Raw genomic sequence first — 18338 nt, 5'->3', positions numbered from 1 at the left:
CGCTTGGCGAGCAGTTGGGCGGCTTCAAGAACATTACTCACCCCCCCCCCCCCCCCGCATATGACCCGACCTTGTCACCCCCGGTACGTGCTCAAGAGAAACGGAGACCTGTCCGTTCAAAGACTTCTCGTGATGGCTCATCGCGGCCTTGTTCGTGACAGCCAAAAATCGGAGATGGCCCCGAGGCCCGCCAAACCAACCGTGGCACGTCCACGTGATGGGAAGTGCTTGACAGTGAAGCCGGACACGGCGCTGAGGTCCACGTGGGTGAGCCTCCGCGATCCTGCCGACTGATACTAGCGGGACGACGCGCACGTGCCGGAGGGTTCCGCTTCCGTAAACTTCCGGGAAACAAGCTGCCGACCGCAAGCAGACCAGCGGTTGTTTGGGGTGGGGCGTGGGGGCACATCTCCCGCCACGTGCCTCCGATGCCAGGCCCGGCCGGGGGGACGATGCTGCCTTCGGAGCGCGAAGCCTGCCCGCCCCACCCGGGAGCGCCAGGGGGCCCTCAAGGATGGAGTGGCGCAGCCCTGGGACACATCCTCCCCGCCCTGAACCCCAGAAGGACCAGCAGAAGCTTGATTGCAATGCCCCTTTTATTAAACACAATTGCACTTTGGAGCGAGGGTTTCCCCGGGTCCTGCGAATCTTCTGGAGGCCCCGTGGCTGCCCTCCTGCCGGCGGGCAGCCCCACTGGCTGCTGGGGCGCGGTTGCCCAGATGGCAGTCCACAGTGGCCACGCAGCTCTGTCCTTTCATCTGGCGTGACCTCGGGGTGCAGGGACAGCGTCCTCACCCCGAGCACACTTCTGCCGTCCTGGGCAGGCGGCGGATGACGTCATACACGTTCCAGTGACAGGCTGCGGGGAGGTAAACCTTCCAGGAGAGCATTGCAAACACAAGGCAAACGTGTGCTGCTGGCCCAGAGCCCTGGGGCCCGGGAGGTAGACACAGGCAGATCTGGGCATTGGAGGGACGTCCGCCGTGAGACGTGGGCCAGCTGCTTCCGACCCTGAGCCCCGCCCCCCACATCTTGACTAAGAGCACGGGTGCTGGGGTCGCTGCGAAGTCCCGTCTTTTCCTGTAAAGGATCAACGCACCACCGGCCCCTGGTTAAGACCAGCTGATGACAAACTGTTCTCCCATCGTCAGTGAGACAGGGATGTCCAGGGTCTGCAAAAAGAGAAAAAAGAAAACGTGACCGCCAAACCGTTGTTGACAGAGGTGAGGCCTGAGTGGAGTGCTCGGCAGACAGGAGCCTGGGCCCGGGCGGGTGGAGCCCTCGGGGTCTGCCCCAGCCCCTGGAGGCTTCTGGCTCTGTTCCTCGCTGGCTGAGTCTGCTTTCAGCATGGCCCATGAGTCACCGTCGGTGTGGACACAGGCAGAGGAAAGGCCCAAGCTACAAGGGGGCCTGTCCTTCCCTGGGGACCAAGGTCCTTTTGCCCTCGTACGGCCCGGCCGGCCGGCACCGGGTCCCCAGGGTCCTTGGTACCTCCCCCCGCCCCTGCCATCCTTGGGGACAAGCCCTCTGGCCCCATCTGCGGGGCTCTTGCCTTCGTGTCAGGGCTGTAGGTGAAGTTGGAGACAGGAACGCCATTGGAGAGGACCTGCTTGGGGGCCGCGGCCACCCCCAGGACGGTGGCCTTCCTCAGTTGCAGGCCGGCCCCCTCGCCGGTCACGTGCACCAGCTCGTTCACAACGGTGTTCTGGTCAAGGGGAGAGGCGGAAATGGTCAGCAGAGGGCCCGGAAAGATCTGCGGGATGGGCCCCCGCGCATACCCGGACGCCGGCAGGTGCATGGGGACCGCGGTCAGGGCGGCCAGCGCCCGGGCCCTGCTCGCTTCACTTGGTTGGGACAGGGACAGGGGGCCCTGGTGACCCCCCAGCCCGGGCGGGTCCCGACACTCACATTCTTGGCAAGGAAGACGACCTGTGTGTAGGCCCCACGCTCGAGCGTCTCCAGGCTCTCCCCGTCATCCCAGAACAGCTCTCCTTGGGCCTCCCCGTTCGTGGTCAGGGCTGCGACCAGGGCCATGGGCTGCTTTCGGGACTCCGTGGTTGTGAGGCCAAGGCCCTGGAAAAGTGGGTGGCACCTATCACCATCTCAAGCCTGGCGGAGGCCTCCAGAGCGGGGACAGGAAGGACACTGGGCTGGGACGGCTCCGTGCTGCAGGAAGCCGGGACCCGGAGGACAGGCCACAGCCGAGGGGCTCGGACACCCGTGGCGAGCACTCCGGCCGAGGCAGACACCCTGGAGGACGTGAGAGGCCCACGCACGTTTGCAGACCGTTTCCTAAAAAGAGCCAACAGAGCAGGTGCCCCTCCGCCTGGCACGGCCGCGGATCTGTGCATCCTCAACCCTCACACGCTGTCGTCTCTGCCTGGGGCTTTGGGGACGGACCCTCTACTGGACAGCCAGGCTCAGGTGGCTGGCCCGGGTACCTGCAGGGGGATGATGTGCCCGGCCCGGAGGTGGAGGTTGATGGTGTCCAGTGGGGCTGGCAGTGTCACCCACTGTCCCCTGCTGTGGATGGCAGGTGTGACGGGTGCGGGAGGCGGAGGCGGGAGGCTGCCGAGGGCCTCTGCTGGCACCTGGAGGGCGGCGTCACGTCACCAGGAGTGGGAGCCTCAGGCTCCGCGTGGGGCCCCGCAGGCCCAGCACAGGCAAGTCGTTGGGACAGAGGCCCTGACCCAGGGCTTGGGGCACAGCAGGACTTTAGGAGAATTGGAGTCCTGGGGAGCTACCCACTTGGGCCTCAGTTTCCTCATCTGGAGAATGGGTCACTGCAAGGACCGCGTGGGAAGAGCCACGTGGAGCCCCACGCAAGGGCCACAAGCGAGCTCCCTTCCCCACGTGGCCCACATGTGGCAGGAGGGAGGGACCCCTCGAGGGCCCGCAGGACTCACCGTCTGCAGGTCGTACCATGTGCCAGCGGGGAAGTAACCGGTCACTTCAACCTTCCCGGCCTCGAGCACCGGGGTGATGAGCAGAGCTGCTCCCCACAGGAGCTGGCGGTCCACGGCCCAGGTGCGGGGGTCCTCGGGGAACCTTCGCACGGGAGGGGTGGGCTCGTGGGCCTGGTGACCTCTGAGGTCGGCGTGTTCAAGGGGCCTCGCGGAAGCCCCGGGAGCCGGTTCCCGCCGCCCGAGCTTGGCAGGGGGTTGGGGGGGGGGCGGTGAGGGGAGTGAGTAACCCTGTCCCCTGCCGGCCTTTCCGGCAAACTTTTTTTTTCTTTTCTTTTCTTTACGTGAGAAGATTGGCATCTTGTCTGACCTGCCTCCGCGATTCCACAGCGGGGCACGTGCTGACGTTCTCTGTTTCTGTCCACGGGAGCGTTGCCTCTGTTTCCCTCTGTTAAGCCCAACCCCCCTTGCCTTTTCCCTTTGATGCTTTCAGAGCCCTCTCCTGCCAGAGCACCTGTTTTCCTGTGGAACTTTCCATAGCTTCATTTTTGACACTTAAGCCCGTAATCCATCCGAAATTTACGCTTGTAGCAAGATGGGAGAAGATGATTTTTGCCAACAAGGAACAGATTTTTACTATCTGGGACTCGTTTAGTCCACTGACTACAGGTGGCATTTAATCAACTGCATGCCACCTTTTTACGTATCTGAGTCCCACTTGGGGGATATCAGTTGGGTCTCCTTCATTCGATCGGGATGGTTTTGTACCTTGTTACCCCCGGTTGGCCTGGTCTGGACTGGGGGTTCTGCCCGGAAGGCCCCCAGCCCTGAGCTGCACTCTCATGGGGGGAGGGAGCGGCGTGCACAGGGCCCCCCTCCCCCCCCACCCCAGCAGGGAGGCCCCGGGACGCCCCCTGCGGCAGGACGGGGCCGCCCCTGGGCCCTCGCTCCCCGATGCGGGCACTCACTCCAGGAAGAGGGGCCGGGCCACGGTCTCGCCCCCCACGTGGGCCCGGTGGAACAGCGTGTACAGGTGGGGCAGCAGCCTGTAGCGCAGGGCGAGGGCCTTCCTCATGGCTCGCTGCGCCGTCTCGCTGAACCTGTACGGCTCCTGAGGCTGCAGAGGGGCCGCGGGAGCACCGCGAGGTCACCGCCGCCCGCCCCGCTCCCACTGCCGGTGCGGCCGCGTCCACAGCGGGACCCCGGGGGCAGACCCCCACCCACCCACCCGGCCCGCGCCCCTACCAGGCTGCGGAGGTCGTTGTGGTTCCGCATGAACGGGTAGAAGGCCCCCAGCTGCGTCCAGCGGACACAGAGCTCCTCCGACGTGTTGCCCAGGAAGCCGCACACATCGGCCCCGACCAGCGGCACCCCCAGCAGGTTGAAGAGCAGGATTTCTGGGAGGGCGGGGTCGGGCTGGGGCTCAGGCTGCCGGAGTAGGCCCACCTGGGCCGTGGACCGCCCGCCCCTCTGGGGAGCGGCCCAGTTCGGGGCCGCGGAGCCCGGCAGACGTTGTAGCCACCGGCCCCGGCCCGGCGGTCAGTACCGCGCTGGCCCTGGTGTCTCCCACTGGCGGTCCCAAGAGCCTGCCTTGCGGACTGCTTCCTGACACCTGGGTCAGCCGAGCAAAGCAGCTCCTCAGGGTTGAATTGTGCCCCCCCCACCCCCTAAAAAGTATGTGGGAGTCCTAACGCTTTGTACTTGTGATGTGACCTTATTTGGAAAGGGTCTCTGCAGGGGCACCTTCTGTCGGTTAAGCATCCGACTTCGGCTCAGGTCATGATCTCACGGGTCATGAGTTCGAGCCCCGCGTCGGGCTCTGGGCTGACAGCTCGGAGCCTGGAGCCTGCTTTGGATTCTGTGTCTCCCTCTCTCTCTGGCCCTCCCCCACTCATGCTCTGTCTCTCTCAAAAATAAACATTAAAAAAAAAAAGAGGGTGTCTGCAGACACGGTTAAGGTGAGGTCACAGAGCGGGTCCTGATCCAGTAGGCCTGGTGACCACGTAAGAGGAAAACCCAGACTGACGACACACACGGGGGAAGGGCCGAGCGAACACACGGGCAGAGACCAGTGACGCAGCCCCAAGCCAAGGACACGAGAACAGCGGGCAACCCCCAGAAACTGGGGGAGGCGGGAAGGAGTTGCCCCGGGGCTCCAAGCACGGCCCCTCCGACACCGTCATTCAGACCGCTAGCCTCCAGGACCGCTGCCTTCTGCGCCAGCGTGGGGTGCTGTGCTCCGGCGGGCACGGTGAGCCCCCATGGCTGCTGAAGGGTCGGGTGGGTTCCAGGCCACGTCGGCCAGGGCCCGCCCCACCACTGTTCAGCAGGGCCAGGCTGTGCCGGGCCGTCCCTCTCCTCAGTGTCTCCTGGGCGGCCAGGAGCCGATGGGCAGGACCGGACCCAGCCCGAGGCCGTGGGGGACACCTGTCTGGGCTGCAGCAGGTCAGGGGCCCGCATGACCTCTGCCGATAATGATCGGCACGCACCGAGGGTCGCCCAGGGACCTGCCGCTCGAGGGGGCTTCAGAGACAGGCCTGCAGCGCTGGCGGGCACACCTGCCCTAGGGCGAGGTCAGAGCCTGCGGCACCTGTGGCAGAGCGGCTTCCGGAAGGAGGAATGGACTCCTGCCCCAGAGCTCGCCCACCAGCGCTTCCCCACGGCCCGAGGGTCTGCGCATGGTCCTGCCACTACCGACAGTGCTATCAGGAGGCTTGCAGGCTGCAGGTGGAGGCTCCCCTCAGCTGCCCACGTGGTGACCCTGGGAGGTCACCCCAGCCCCTTCCCCAGAGCTCCCGAGCCCCGTCTGCCTAACGCGCGTCACAGCATCAGAGCTCTTGACAGCTCAAGTCGAAGTGCCTCTCTGCAGAGGGGTGGGGGTGGGGGGGTGGACGGCACCTGCAGGCTGGGCTCAGACAGGATGCGGTCGCCGGAAGGGACACCACGAGAGGACGGGATCTGACTGCTTTGCAGGCAGCGGCTGGGGCAAATCGGGGACTTCTGGAAAGCCCATCGCCACCCACCAGCGTGGCACCACAGGTGAGGCGGCCCGCGCAGGTGCACAGGGGCCCGTGTGAGTCAGCGGCGGGGCCCCATGGTGTGGCAGTGGCATCTCCCTGAGCTGAGCCGAGCCGGGCGCTCAGGTCTGGGCCCACGGCCCCCCTCTCCGAGCCGCCCTCCTGACAGGCGCTCTCACCTGGCACAGAGTACGACAGCTGCTCCCAGCTGCTCCACACGTCCCCTGTCCAGTGGCCGGCGTATCGGCCGTGGCCCGCGAAGGTCGAGCGGGAGATCACGAAGGGGCGCGTCCCCCGAGCCTTGACCAGGGCCCTGGGAGGGGCAGGGAGACAGAGCAGTGGCCTGGCGCCTGGAGGGGCAGCGGGGCGGCAGGGCCGAGAGCAAGCAGCCCCGAGGGCCGAGGCCAGGAGGAGGGAGGGGAGGATCTGTCCGAGCCACCAGACCACCCTGGATGATGAGCCGCGTCACAGGGAGGAGGACGGTTGTCCCTCCCGGCTCCCTCTGGGAGTCTGTGTGCGGTCACCGCCGGCCCTCCCTCTGACGCCCCCGCCCCGCACAGCGCCAAGCGGGCCCCTCACCTGTGGGAGGCAAGGGCTTCTGTCAGGCCGTACAGGTTGTGCAGGTTGTAGTGCGTGGAGAGGAACTGGTGGCTGGAGGCACAAATGGTGGCTGCCCGCAGGGTCCCGCCAACCACCCCTGGAAGAGAAGGAGGCCGCTCCCGTCCGTGGCCGGCCGGTGCCCCCCCCCCCCAGCCCGGAGCGCCCTCGGAACTCGGGGTGGGTCCCTGTATCGTCTCCTCTGTACCACAGATGGGGACGAGGTGGACACAGAGGCCGGCAGACCGCAGACGTCACCCCCCGCCTGCTCTTGACCCGTTTCAAGTCCTTCCCTGTTCCCATCCCTAAGCCCGAAATGCCTTCCCTCCGGAGGGCCACGCCTCAGTGGCAGGTGTGCTGGTCCACGCTGCCTGGCTCATGTCTCCCCGGCCTGACCTTCCTCCTGGTCTTGCCCTCCCCTTTCCCGGGTGGCCGTGCCCGTCGGCTCCTCAGAAAGGACAGCTCTGAGTCTCCCAAACCAGAGAAGCAAAAGCCCTGATCTGAGCCTCAGGCAGCTGGGGCCAGGGGGCCGGCGGCCGGCGGGTGAGGGCTGGCAGGAGGGGGAGCTCGCCTGGCACGTAGGGCGGGTTCTCCAGGTCACTGTCGGGGCAGCCGTCCACAGAGCCCTTGACGAAGTTGGATGGCTCGTTCATGTCCTGCAAGACAGGCCCCGGCGGTGGGCGCCCTGCTCCGGGCAGAGGCTGGGCCAGTCCCACAGCCCACGGGACACTTACGATCCACATGCCGTCGAAAGGCACCTGGGCGTGGAACTCAGCCACCATGTCCTGCCACCAGTCAAGGGCCTCGGGGCTGGTGAAGTCAGGGAAGGCGGTAAATCCGGGCCACACCTGGAGGAAAGGCCAGAGGGGAGACCGGGCCCCCCAGAGCTCCAGCCTCGCTCACCTGCCTGGGGGTGAAGGGCTACGGGGGGGAGGGTCATCGGTGGTAGGGGCCATGGGACTCTACTGAGACCTCCCTTTCAGACACAGCCCCCAGAACCGAGCCTCAAATGACTGCACTCCTGGGAGCCTCCTCGGCCTCCCCGCAGCTGGGACCCCCTTCCTGTTGGTTCTGGGCACACCCTGGAACCGGGAGTTTGGGACTGTGCCGGGCGCCCCGTGGGAGGGCCTGGGAAGCCCCCGGGGGCTGGAGGACAAGGAGGGCGCCCGTACCCGGGCCGGGCCCTTCCACGCCCCCCGTGGAAGGATTCGAGGCGGCATCCCTTGTCAGGGGCCACCGTCACCTCCAGCCGTGACCCCCACACGCTCTGTCCCGTGGGACAACATGATTTCTTAAATCCCGTCCTCTTCCTGAACGCCTACCTGTCCCCACCAGCTGGGGACTCCCGTTTTCTGCCCTCTCCCCCCTCCCCCTGCCGCGCTCCCAGGCCCCCACCCTACCTTCCCAATCAGTGGCTGCCCAGTGTCATTGGTGATGAAAACCTTCCTCCGCAGACCTTCGTCATAAGGTCGGTAGCTGCCAGGAGGGCTGGAGCTGCTGATGGCAGGATCCTGGAGGGAGTGGGGGGACCCCGTCAGGAGGAGAGGGAGTGCTCCAAAGCCAGGCACCCACTGCTGGGAAGACGGGAGAACGCTCTCCAGGCAGCGTTGACGGAAGACAGAGGCCGGAGAGGGCCTCGCGTGTGTGTGTCCAGCACACCCTGTGTGCACAAGCTCACGTGCCGGGGGTGGGCACACCTGGATGCGGGCCCGAGCTCTGCTTCGCAAGTTTGAGAGTCTCCCCAGTGCTCTACCACGAACACCGATTTCCTGAGTAGAAGGCCTGCCCCTGCCCTCCGGGCTCTGAGTGGCCGCGGATGCCGGCTGCCCTCCGAGGGGCCGAGGTCATGGAAACGGCTGACATCAGCACGGTTCTTAACCTCTCAGTAGACAGGTTTCCTCCCCTGTGGCGTGTCCACTATGGCAACCACTCAGCCTCGGCGCCCCCTCCCCATGTCCTCTGGCCACATGGCTGGGCACTGCCCCCCGCTCCCCTGGCTGCACCGGCCCAGGGAGGGTGTCCTTGTGCTGGGCCACTCAGAGCCCTGCCCTCCATTCTGTGACGCAGAACTGACTTAAGTGGAGGCGGGGCCAGGAGACCCTCGGAGCCTCTGTGGCTCTGGTTTCTTGGGCGTCCAAGCCCGCCCCGGCCCTCCCAGTCCCGGGGGGGGGGGGGGGGCGTCAGCCGAGGGCACCCCCCGCCCCTTGCTTTAAGCCGCTCACGTAACCTACAGCCAAAAGGACCCTAAGTGGCACACGATGCTTCCAGGAGGCCTTAAGCTGGACATCACAGGACAGCAGAGCCCAGGTCGATATCCCGGTCGATAGCAAGGACCCTCAGAGCCCCGCAGGCACCACGAGGAAGCTGCCATCTGGGGGAGGAGGTACGGGGCCTCCCTTCCCTAACAGCTGGCGCGGCAGGGGACGGGGACGGCGGGGGACTCACGACGATCATCACGTAGTGCCGGCCGCTCCGGTGGAGCTCCTGCACCATGGCTGGGAAGTCCCCGAAGCCGTCCTTGTTGAAAGTGAAGTCTCTCCTCGCGTCCATGTAATCCAGGTCATTCCACTGAGTGTCCTGTGGCCACAGCACAGGGACGGAGTCCCGGCCCAGCCCCCACACGCACACCCGCCCCGGGCTGCCCAGCGCTCACCAGGGGGAAGTGGGCCCTGGTCATGTTCTCCACCACCTGGCGGGTGACGGCCGTGGAGGTGTAGCCCCAGCGGCAGAGGTGGAGCCCCAGGCCCCAGTAGGGCGGCATGAACGGGGAGCCTGCGGGCGGGGCAGCTCTGTGAGCGCGTGGGCAGGGGGAGGGGAAGGGGGCGGGAGGGGGGAAGGAGGGGCGGGGGAGGCGAGGGGGCAGCGCAGGGCTGGGGGACCAGCCTACCCACGACTTCCAGGTACTGCCGCACCACGCTCTTGGGCTCAGGGCCCAGGAAGATGTACATGTCCAGGATCCCACCCGTGGATCGCCAGCTGAGGGCCGGGCTCGGCTGCAGGACCACGTCTGGGGGAAGCAGCCCTGGGGCTCAGGGACAGATCCCTGCGCCCCATACTGCCCCCACGCCGCCAGTCTACAGCCTGCTTGGTGTCTGGGGAGGGAAATGCTGAGCCGCCAGACCCCAGGACTCCCCTCTCTGGCCTCCGCTCAGATCAGGGGCCTCGGAGTCCACCTTGGGGGCACCTCAGGGCAGAGCTGGCAGAGGCCACAGCCCACTGGAGTCACTTCTTGGGGGGACGCACAAGCCCCAACCCCCCCATGGCCCCAGTCCTCTACCTCCAGCCTGTCGGGCAGGTCCCTCCGTGAAGGAAGGGGACGCGGCCACACCCGGGGCAGCCCCTGGCCTGGGAGCTCAGAAGGACGATTGGCTGTGGGACACGGGGACAGGATGCCGGCTGGGGGTGGCCGCCCACCCGCTTACCCATGGCATTGCTGTTCAGCAGGAAGACTCCGTGAGCCAGGCCGCCGTCCTCCAGCACCAGGTAGAAGGGGTGGGACCCGTACAGGTTCACGTTGGGCTGGGCACGTGGACACACACTTTAGCAGCCTCACCCACATGGCTCCCCCGCTCCCCCCGTCTTCACTGCCCCTTGTACCTCGGGGGCGATGTCCCGGTTCCACAGGGTGATCTTGGTCCAGTTGGTGCTAAGCATCAGGGAGCCGAGATGCTCGGCGAGGCCCGTGATGTGCTGGGACGGCAGAGAGGTGGACAGCTGCAGAAACTGGTCAGCAAAGAACAGGGGGGCCACCGTCGTGTTCAGCCTGCCAGGAAATGCCCAGGCAGCCAGGTGAACCCCAGGTGGGCCCTCCCAGAGAGACCCCTGGGCCCTGGTATCCCCCCGAGGAGGGCCAGAGTGGCCTGGTCACCACGGTGACGCACTGACGTGGGGCAGACGTGGCCATGCGAGGCCCGGCGACCCTGGGGACCTGACCAGGTGTGGAGAGCTCTCAGAGCACATCCAGCGCACCCAGCTACCTGGCTGTGTCCACACTGCCCCCAGGCGGGCGTCCAGAAGGGGAGTGCCCCATGAGGCCTGGCCGCAAGCAGGTGCTGGACAGGAGCGGCTCGAACTTGGCTAGCGCTAGGACTTGTGGCCCTGAGCTCTTTCCACAAGGGCCATGCTGCTCCCAGACTCTGGCCAAGGCCTGCCCAGCCCAGCCCAGCTCCAGAGCCCATGGAGCTGTCCGTCCACCCAGGGGTGGCCAGGGTGCCCTGAGGTTGCACGGGGTCAAGGTCAAGGCAAGAACCACAAACGGGGCACAGAGTACATGCTCTCGCTGATTTCCTGGGAAGATCTCCCACTGCCCCCTGCCTGCCCCTGGGCAAGACTTACGAGTGTGTGTGTATGTGTTTTCAAGACCAAACTCTGATGACAGGCTTTAGAAAACTTCTCTCAGATCTCTGCTCAAAGGTCAGCTTCCTAGAGAGGCCTTCTGTAGCTCCCCCCGACAGAGCCAACCCTCTCCTCTGCATCTGCACCGCTCATTTCTAGAACCTTCTTAGCTCTGCTATTCCTGACATTGTACTGGCACTCACTCACTGCTTCTTCCCACTGTGTCAGCCCTGGGAGCAGGTCGATAACGCACAGCCAAGAGTCGGCAGAAAAAAAAAAAAAAAAAAAAAAAAAAGGGCATTTCAGCAGGTGAGTTCCCTTAAGACCGAGGTAGGTCCAAGTTACCTCATCCCCGAGCCCGTAACTGAGTTCAGTGACAAAGGGGAGTCCTGTCCGCTCTGGGCACATATTTACATGGCGGTCCTGTGAAAGTGCTTAAATCCGTCAGGGCAGACGGGGGGCGTGGGCAGGTGCTGCCCCGGCCCCATGGTTGTGTGGGTCCACTGTGCGAGGGGAGGTGTCGGACTCTGGGAGTCACAGCTGTGGCATCTGAGTCTAAAAGTGGAATTCTGAGATGCCTGGGTGTGTCCAATCCCCGGTCATGATGGGGGCGGCAGAGGTGACGCGTCTCCCAGGGGCAAGGGCATGACCAGCCAGATGCCCTGATTCTCCCGACAGAGCCTGAGAGCATCTGCTGTGGGTTGGAACCACTGTGGGAGCTGGAAGCCCAGGAGTGAGCTTCTGGAACGGGAACGGCTCCATGGCGGACGGACCACAGCAACGATTCGGACAAACCTAAGATCTCAGGGGGACACGAGCCCCGGAGGGACTGGAAACAGCGGCCAACAGCATGGAAGCTGGGGCCCTGGCTCCGTCGCCTGCCAGCAAGCCACCTCACCTCCCCGTGCCTCAGTTTCCCCATCCGTAAAGCGGGGGCCGTAACGGCACCTACTTCTGTGTTGTTGGGATTGGCGGGGTTCACGGTTACTGCGCCTGCCCTCGTGAGTGATACACAGCATCTGATCGTAAATAACATAACGTAAACAGAGCGGGTCCGAGGAGATGCTCCCTGCGGGGAGAGGTGTCATTTCACACCCGACCCACCGAGCTTTCTCAGCCTCTGCACTTGTGACATTTGGGCAGGATCGCTGTGTATGGTGGAGTCCCTACCAGATGCCCCCTGGAGGAGACCGCCCCCGCCTGGCAGTCCCTGGGGGCACGGAGACCGCACTCACAGCACCCGGCCGTCCAGCTTCCGGCGCACGACCACCCCGAAGGGCTCCTCCTGGAGGTCCACGCTGTAAAGTGTGGATGAGGCCCGGCTGCGGACACGCGGGGTCTCCAAGGGCACCTCGTAGCGCCTGTTGGCGGGATCTTTGATCTAGAAGTCAGATGGCGTGCCGTGAGGCCCTCTGCGGGCCGGGGGCCTCCCCTGCACACCTTCCCCACCTTCCTCACCCTCCAGGAGAGCGGGGACCCAATGCCAGGCCCAGTGTGGCCGTGCACAGCAGGTGAGCGTGGGCAGTTTGGTCATCTCCAGAACCCGGGGGATGCCTCACGTGGGTCGCCAGGCAAAACACAGAACGCACAGTCAGTCTGAAGGTTTTTTTTAGTACGTCTCAAATAGTGCATGAGACATACACTGAAAAAATAAACTCATTGCTCGGTTTTCTGGAATTCAGATCTCCTGGCGTCCTGTATTTTTATTTGCTGAAGCTGGCACCCCACACGCCCGTCACAGGGTGGGTGAGAATAGAATTGAGGGCGTCCAGCTCCACTCTGTTCGGCGCACAGTAGTAATCACTGGGTAAATGTTGGCTGTTATAAATTACTTTGCTAATTATGAATTGTGTGTTTCAGGCTGTCTCAGCTTGGCCTCCACATGTCCATTCAGTCCTCAGGTTTCTGCTGGGCACCTGCTATGTGCCAGACACTGTTCCAGGCACTGGGAGGCAGCAGGGAATAAATCAGACAAAAGGTCCTGCCCTCAGGGGGCAGACGATCATCAGATCCCACCGCCCACTGCCCGGAACATTCCCCTTCTTCCCTCTCCACCTTTCCCCTTGCGGACCCTTGCAGGACTTCAGGTCCCAGGTGGGATGTCACTTCCTGGGGGAGACCCACCTTCCCTCCACTGTGCCCTGAGCCCTGCCCTCTAGAGCATGTTCTAGAACGTTCCAATTGCTGTCTTAGTGGCCGCTGCTCCCTGAGCGTAGGCACTGTCTGCTCACGCCGGGACTCCCCGTGAAGGCACAAAACGCATCTGCCCCCTAAACACACGCCCGACAAATCGATTCGTCTTCGCCCGATGCCCACCCACGTTTTCTCTGCCCCCTGGGGCCCCGCCCACCGTGAAGTGGAGTCGACTCTCAGTCTCCAGCAGCACGTCCAGGCGTAAGGTCAAGATGTCCTTGGGGAAGAAGGTTGGGGTGGCGCGGGTCAGGGTGGCCGTGTAGCCTGTCTCCGTGGTGGTCAGGTTGTGCAGCTTGTAACTCGGGTAGCTGGGTGGGAAGAAGCACCAGGGCTGTCCCATGCGGGGGACCCGAGGCCACTGCCCGGCAGGCACGTAGCAGCAGCCCCGGGCCTCACACTGCTCCTGGGTGATGGCCTTGTCCGGGGCGCAGTCGAAGCGGCTGTTGGGGGGCACGTCGCACCGTGTGGGAGCTGCTCTGGGACTGCCGTGGTGGCCTGGGGGGGCCTGGGGGTCTGGGTGGCCGGCTCCCTGCTGGCGAGCGCGATAAAGCCCCTCAGCTACTTGGGAGAAGCCACGCTGCTCTTGGGGGACCAGCAAGAAATCATGGAGCAGGACGTGCCCCAGGAGGGCGGCGGTGGCCAGGGACACGAGGATGTAGGCCCCCAGCAGGGGGCGGCAGCACGGCGGCCACCTCGCGTCCATGGTCGGTGGCACCTGCAGGCAGCGGGTTGGGTCCTGGAGGCCCTGCTGAGAGACGGGCCGGGCTCAGCAGGGAAGGCGGAGGGAGGGGGCCTCAGGGGACTCACTCCAATTTCCAGACGTGGACCCGCGGCTGGCCCAGCAGCGCACATGGTGAGGTGTGCCGAGAAAGCGGGGCGGGCGAGGGTAGACAAGCTCCTGGCACTGTTTGGAAAGACGGCAAGGGAGGGAACTGGAAAAGCAAAGAAAAGCCCCGAAGAGGGGATTGCAGAATACCCTGTACCGTGAAACGCACTGAAGATGTACGCAAAAACGGTTTAACGAGGGGCACCTGGGTGGCTCAGTGGGTTGCGCTGTTTTGCCTCACGTCATGATCTCATGGTTCATGAGTTCGAGCCCTGCGTCAGGCTCGAGCCCTGCTGAGAGCCTGGAACGTGCTTGGGATTCTCTCACTCCTTCTTTCTCTGCCCCTCCCCTGCTCAGTCTCTCTCTCTCTCTCTCTCTCTCTCAAAATAAATAAATAAACATTAAAAAAAAAAGGCTTAATGACACACAAAGACCTGGGCGGTAAACTGACAAACGGAACAAGAAGTTACAGCACGGCGCAGAGAGTAAACTCTGCTTGTGCACGGACTGTGGCCGAGCTGCTAAGTTCTGGCAGATGCGCTAGACGTGGGCGCATCCTCAGGGGGACCCGCCACCGTCCCTCTGTCCCTCCTCTGCCGACCGGGAGGCGGCTCCAGCCCGGTAAGCGGTCTCGGGCACTGCAGCTGAGGGCGACACTCAAGGGCTGGCCTTGGCAGGTGGCGGCGCCCTCCCCGCCCCTGCGGTTACATGTGGAGCATCTGGCTCCTCTGGAGATCGGACTGTCGCTACCTGCGCTCGGCTTATGTGTACGTTCCAAATTCTCATAAGGAACGTTGTTGGCCGGCTCCTCCGAGGAGTGAGACATCAACGTGGGACTGAACGTGCAAGGATTTCACGAGGGCATCCTTTCTGTCTGAGAGAAACTGGGGAGGCTGCCAGGGGCGGCCCGGAGGGTCACTCTGCACCCAGTCTGACCTCTTGGGAGTCAGGCCCAGGGAGGGGCCGAGGGTCCAAGCATCCCGGACTGCCGTGCAGGCTAGGGAAGGTTCCACGAGGCCAAGGGGCTGGGGTTGCGGGTGGGGGACCTGAGCTGAAGCTGGCCAGCAGGGGTGTCCGGGCCTCCCTGAGCAGCTTGCCCTCGTGCTGTGGGCCGGAAAGCAGCGGGGCCGCGGAGCAGATGGGGCCACGCATGCCAGCTCCGTGTGGCGGAGGCTCGTGAGATGCACGCACCCTCGGGCCGCCAGGAACACGCAAGGGTTGGGAAGGAGTCACGTCGCGCACCGGGGAGTCTGAGCCTGTCACGGCCACAGACAGGTCCCCTGGGACATTCCGGCCACAGCGGGCCACGGCTTTAATTCACGGCACCTTTGAAGCAAATGTGTGCGGGGGTTTTTTTCTCACGCCAACCAATCCTCGACACCAGCTGGGTCTCCCAGGATTCGTTCCGATTCTGGCCCGAATTCCTGGAGCCAGCGCGGACCCCACAGGTAAGGCCTCAGCCCCGCAGGCCCGTCCCCCTTCTGACCCCAGTCGCAAGCCCCACGCCTAAATAACTGGCCACCAACTCAAGGGTTCACCCCTCCCCCACCTCCGGTTGGGAATTGGCTAGAACCACTCACAGCACTTAGGGAAGAGCTTGGCTTACCGCGGCCCGTTTATTATAAAGGATGCAGCCAGAGGACGCGGGATGGGGCGTCCCCGCCCTCCAGCACCAAAGTGTGTTCACGGGCTCAGAGTTTTGGTTTCATTACACAGAAACGATTACTCAAATCCTTGGCCCTTGGCGATTGTCAATCACCAGCCCCTCAGTGCTCCTGGGGGTTGGGGGAGGGGAGGTGGGGCTGGGAGTTCCCAGCCTGGGTGCTTCTGGGGACCAGGCCCGACCCCGAAGCTGTCCAGAGGCCCCAGCCACCAGTCACTTTATTAGCACAGAAAACACACCGCCCCTGCCAAGATTCCCAGGGTCTGTGTGCCACGGACCGGGGACAAAAACTAAATACTTATTTTTTTATTGTACAGCGTCCCAGCTGCACCTGCCCATCCAGGAACACATGACACCTCGTGATCACGGTGATGTAGGGACCGGAGCTGACGGGCCGGGCCCACGGACCTCCTCACCCTGAGTTCAGAAGCGCGGGGGTGGCCCGGGACACAGAGGGGCCCGCCCCCGGCCGCGCGCGCTGTTTCCACTCCACTGACAAGAAGAGCAGTCGGCCGGAGGGCCTGACAGTTTAGGCAAATGGGGAAACACTGAAGGTCAGGGAGGTCAAGTGCGCTGCTGGCCGGGAGACCCTGTGACCTCGCTTTCAGGGAAGTGGATCGGAGCCGCTGCTCCCCAGGCCAGGGTGGCTGTCCAGCTCCGCCCTGACGCGAGAGGCATGGGTCCCCACCCCGTGCCTCGGTTTCCTCCCCACAACGGGACAAGACGGCTCCCCTCGCCCAGCACCGAGGGCGCGGAGGAGACCGTGGAGTCCCCGGGGTCCCTGTCGACACCGCCGCCCGCGGACCCGCGCACGACACGCTCCACTTGTCCAGCCGCGAACCAGAGAGGTTCAATCCGCCGAGCGATCGGTCCCTCCCCCTTGGGGCGTCACGGCTGCCGGGACCCCCGGGTCTCTCGTCTCGGGGGCAGCCACCGGACGCCCCCGCCCCGCCCCTCGCCGGGACCCCTGCGGCCCCCGGCCCGCTCACCTCCGCGCACGCGCGCCCCACCGAGGCCCACCCCCGACCCCGGCTCACCTCCGCGCACGCGCGCCCCGCCCGCAGCGGCCACCCGGGGTCCGGCGCCCGCAGGCACGCGTCAGAGGGGGCGGGGTGGGCCACGTGACAGGCCGCCCGCGCAGGCGCCCTGGGCGAGCGTGCGCGTCTCCCGCCGCGCGCCCCCTGGTGGCGGGGCGTCCGGGTCCCGGGCCCGCGCCGTCCGCCGGGCCCGCAGCGGGGGAGGGGGGAGGAGGGCAGGGGAGGGGCGCTCACCCGGCGAGACGCGCGTGCGGGGGACAGAGGGGAGCGGCCCCCGGGGTCGCCCGTTAACTGAAGCCGTTCTGGAAGGGAAAGCGTCATCGCGCCCATAAAAGCGGCTGTTGCGCAACGCGACAGGGCGCCGTGGGGGGCCAGGCGGGGCGAGGGTGCGGCGCGGGCGGGGCCGGCTTCCGACGCGCTCCCGGAGAAATACGCCTTTCCCCCATATTCAGAAAAAGTTTTATTTTTCGCTGCAAAGTTGGAAAGCGAAATTGTTTCGTAGGCCCTTTTAGGGCGGGGGCCGCTGGGGAGGCGCAGGGCAGGTGCGTCCTGGGGGCGCCCGTCCCACCCGCGCTCTCCGTGGGGCGCCCCCGCTGCACCCCGCGCCCTGGACCATGACGGTGAGCAGGCCTGTCAAGGGCGGAGGCGGGAGCCTCCCCGAACCCGGCCGCCGCTTGGACCTCGAGTCCAGCGCGGGGTGGGAGACACCCCACCTCTGAAATGCCACCGGAAACGTAGCGGGAGTGGGGGTGGGGGTGGGGATGGCCTTAGTGGAAATTGCTGGTGGCTGAAAGAACCACGCCATGCTGGCCTGCCTATTCGTCTTAAAGGACCTCTCTGAGGGTGGACGTGGCTTTCGGTGACACGAACGTTCGAAGTCCCTGATCATACACAAAATTCTGGTCTCTTCCATGGGAGCAGGCTGGGGGGAGGTCCCGGCTGCTCTCTAGGAGGACCCAGATGGCTCGAGCTTGCTGGCGATCATCTGGCTGACCTTGAGCAGGGCCTCCTGGAACTGGGGGTACTTGTCCTTCACGTGGTGGAGGATGGTGCTGATGACGGCCAGCCGGTTGTCCAAGCGCTTGTGCTCCGCCAGCAGCGACTGCTTGGAGCGGAACAGGAACACGTACCTGCCGTCCTTCACCGCCTGGAGGTGCTTGAGGCGCGTCTGCAGGGCCACCAGCTCCGAGAGGTTCTTGGGTGGGACAAGAGACCCCGCATCAGGTTAGGCAGGTTGAAAACAGGACACCGGCTTGCCCCCACACAAAGTCAGGACTCGAGGAAATGCCAGGTGGAGAAGGGTGAAGGAGAGAGATTCTCCAAACCGTGGAGAAGAGGCAGATGGGCGCTTTTCGGACCCTTTCCCTTCGCCCGTCGTCTGAGGGACCTTTAACGCTCCCAGGTGCCCGCCCCCAGAGCGGACACTTTTCGCTACCTCCCCTGTCTGGGCTGATCAGGCTTGGACCCGGCAGACTCAGCTGGCCCCTCTCTTCTGCTCACACCACATCCGATCTGGCGGGAAAGCCCACGGGGGCGGCTGAAATTGTACGCAGAATCCGACAGCTTCTCACTAGCCTCACGGCTACTGCCCTGGTCCATGTGGCATCTCAAACAGCCTCCGGTGTCCACCCTCCACCCTTCCGTCCCACACACTCAACGTCAGAGCCAGAGCGGTCCTGCTAAGACCCGAGCCACTCCTCAGCCCCCAGCCCTCCCCTGTCTTCCCGCCTCCCCGAGAAGAGCCCAAAGCCATGATCACCCAATCAC

The 18338-nt window shown here is 64.8% G+C and overlaps 2 protein-coding genes across 5 annotated transcripts in view; both read right to left on the bottom strand.

The window, feature by feature from the left end:
- Nucleotides 1-578: 578 nt before the first annotated feature.
- Nucleotides 579-16656, bottom strand: GAA (alpha glucosidase). 4 transcript variants are annotated; one of them, XM_043585759.1, is made up of 20 exons: nucleotides 16572-16656; nucleotides 13203-13790; nucleotides 12088-12233; nucleotides 10115-10280; nucleotides 9940-10036; nucleotides 9405-9524; nucleotides 9171-9289; nucleotides 8963-9094; nucleotides 7918-8028; nucleotides 7252-7365; nucleotides 7089-7173; nucleotides 6500-6617; nucleotides 6100-6233; nucleotides 4149-4300; nucleotides 3872-4020; nucleotides 2907-3048; nucleotides 2442-2591; nucleotides 1909-2073; nucleotides 1553-1705; nucleotides 579-1172 (listed from the first exon to the last, which is right to left on the bottom strand). In XM_043585759.1, exons 2-20 carry the CDS (start codon nucleotides 13746-13748, stop codon nucleotides 1113-1115), a joined length of 2859 nt encoding a protein of 952 aa, XP_043441694.1. In that variant the 5' UTR covers nucleotides 13749-13790; nucleotides 16572-16656; the 3' UTR covers nucleotides 579-1112. The 4 variants fall into 4 exon arrangements, with proteins under 4 accessions (XP_043441694.1, XP_043441693.1, XP_043441695.1 ...); XM_043585758.1 differs by having other exon boundaries at nucleotides 13203-13793; nucleotides 16572-16640; XM_043585760.1 differs by lacking the exon at nucleotides 16572-16656 and adding an exon at nucleotides 16524-16571.
- Nucleotides 16657-17018: 362 nt separating this feature from the next.
- CCDC40 (coiled-coil domain containing 40) overlaps nucleotides 17019-18338 on the bottom strand; it is a 42990-nt gene continuing 41670 nt past the window's right edge. The window contains exon 20 of the mRNA XM_043585752.1: nucleotides 17019-17766. Coding sequence (XP_043441687.1) covers nucleotides 17518-17766 — 249 coding nt within the window. The 3' untranslated portion in view covers nucleotides 17019-17517. The remainder of the gene's footprint in view (nucleotides 17767-18338) is intronic.

Source organism: Prionailurus bengalensis, chromosome E1 (genome assembly GCF_016509475.1).
Source record: "Prionailurus bengalensis isolate Pbe53 chromosome E1, Fcat_Pben_1.1_paternal_pri, whole genome shotgun sequence".
NCBI classification, from domain to species: Eukaryota; Metazoa; Chordata; class Mammalia; order Carnivora; family Felidae; genus Prionailurus; species Prionailurus bengalensis.
This window is presented reverse-complemented; position numbering and strand designations above follow the sequence as displayed.

Bases quoted from the DNA above. Each gene is read 5' to 3' on its own strand.
- GAA (XM_043585759.1), bottom strand. From the start codon at position 13,748: ATGGACGCGAGGTGGCCGCCGTGCTGCCGCCCCCTGCTGGGGGCCTAC. The intron at 6,618-7,088 runs GCGAGCTCCCCC...CTTCTCTTCCAG, and splicing joins GAACCCGCCCTACGTGCCAG to GGGTGGTTGGCGGGACCCTG. The intron at 1,173-1,552 runs GCAAGAGCCCCG...CTCTTTTTGCAG, and splicing joins CCTACAGCCCTGACACGAAG to ACCCTGGACATCCCTGTCTC.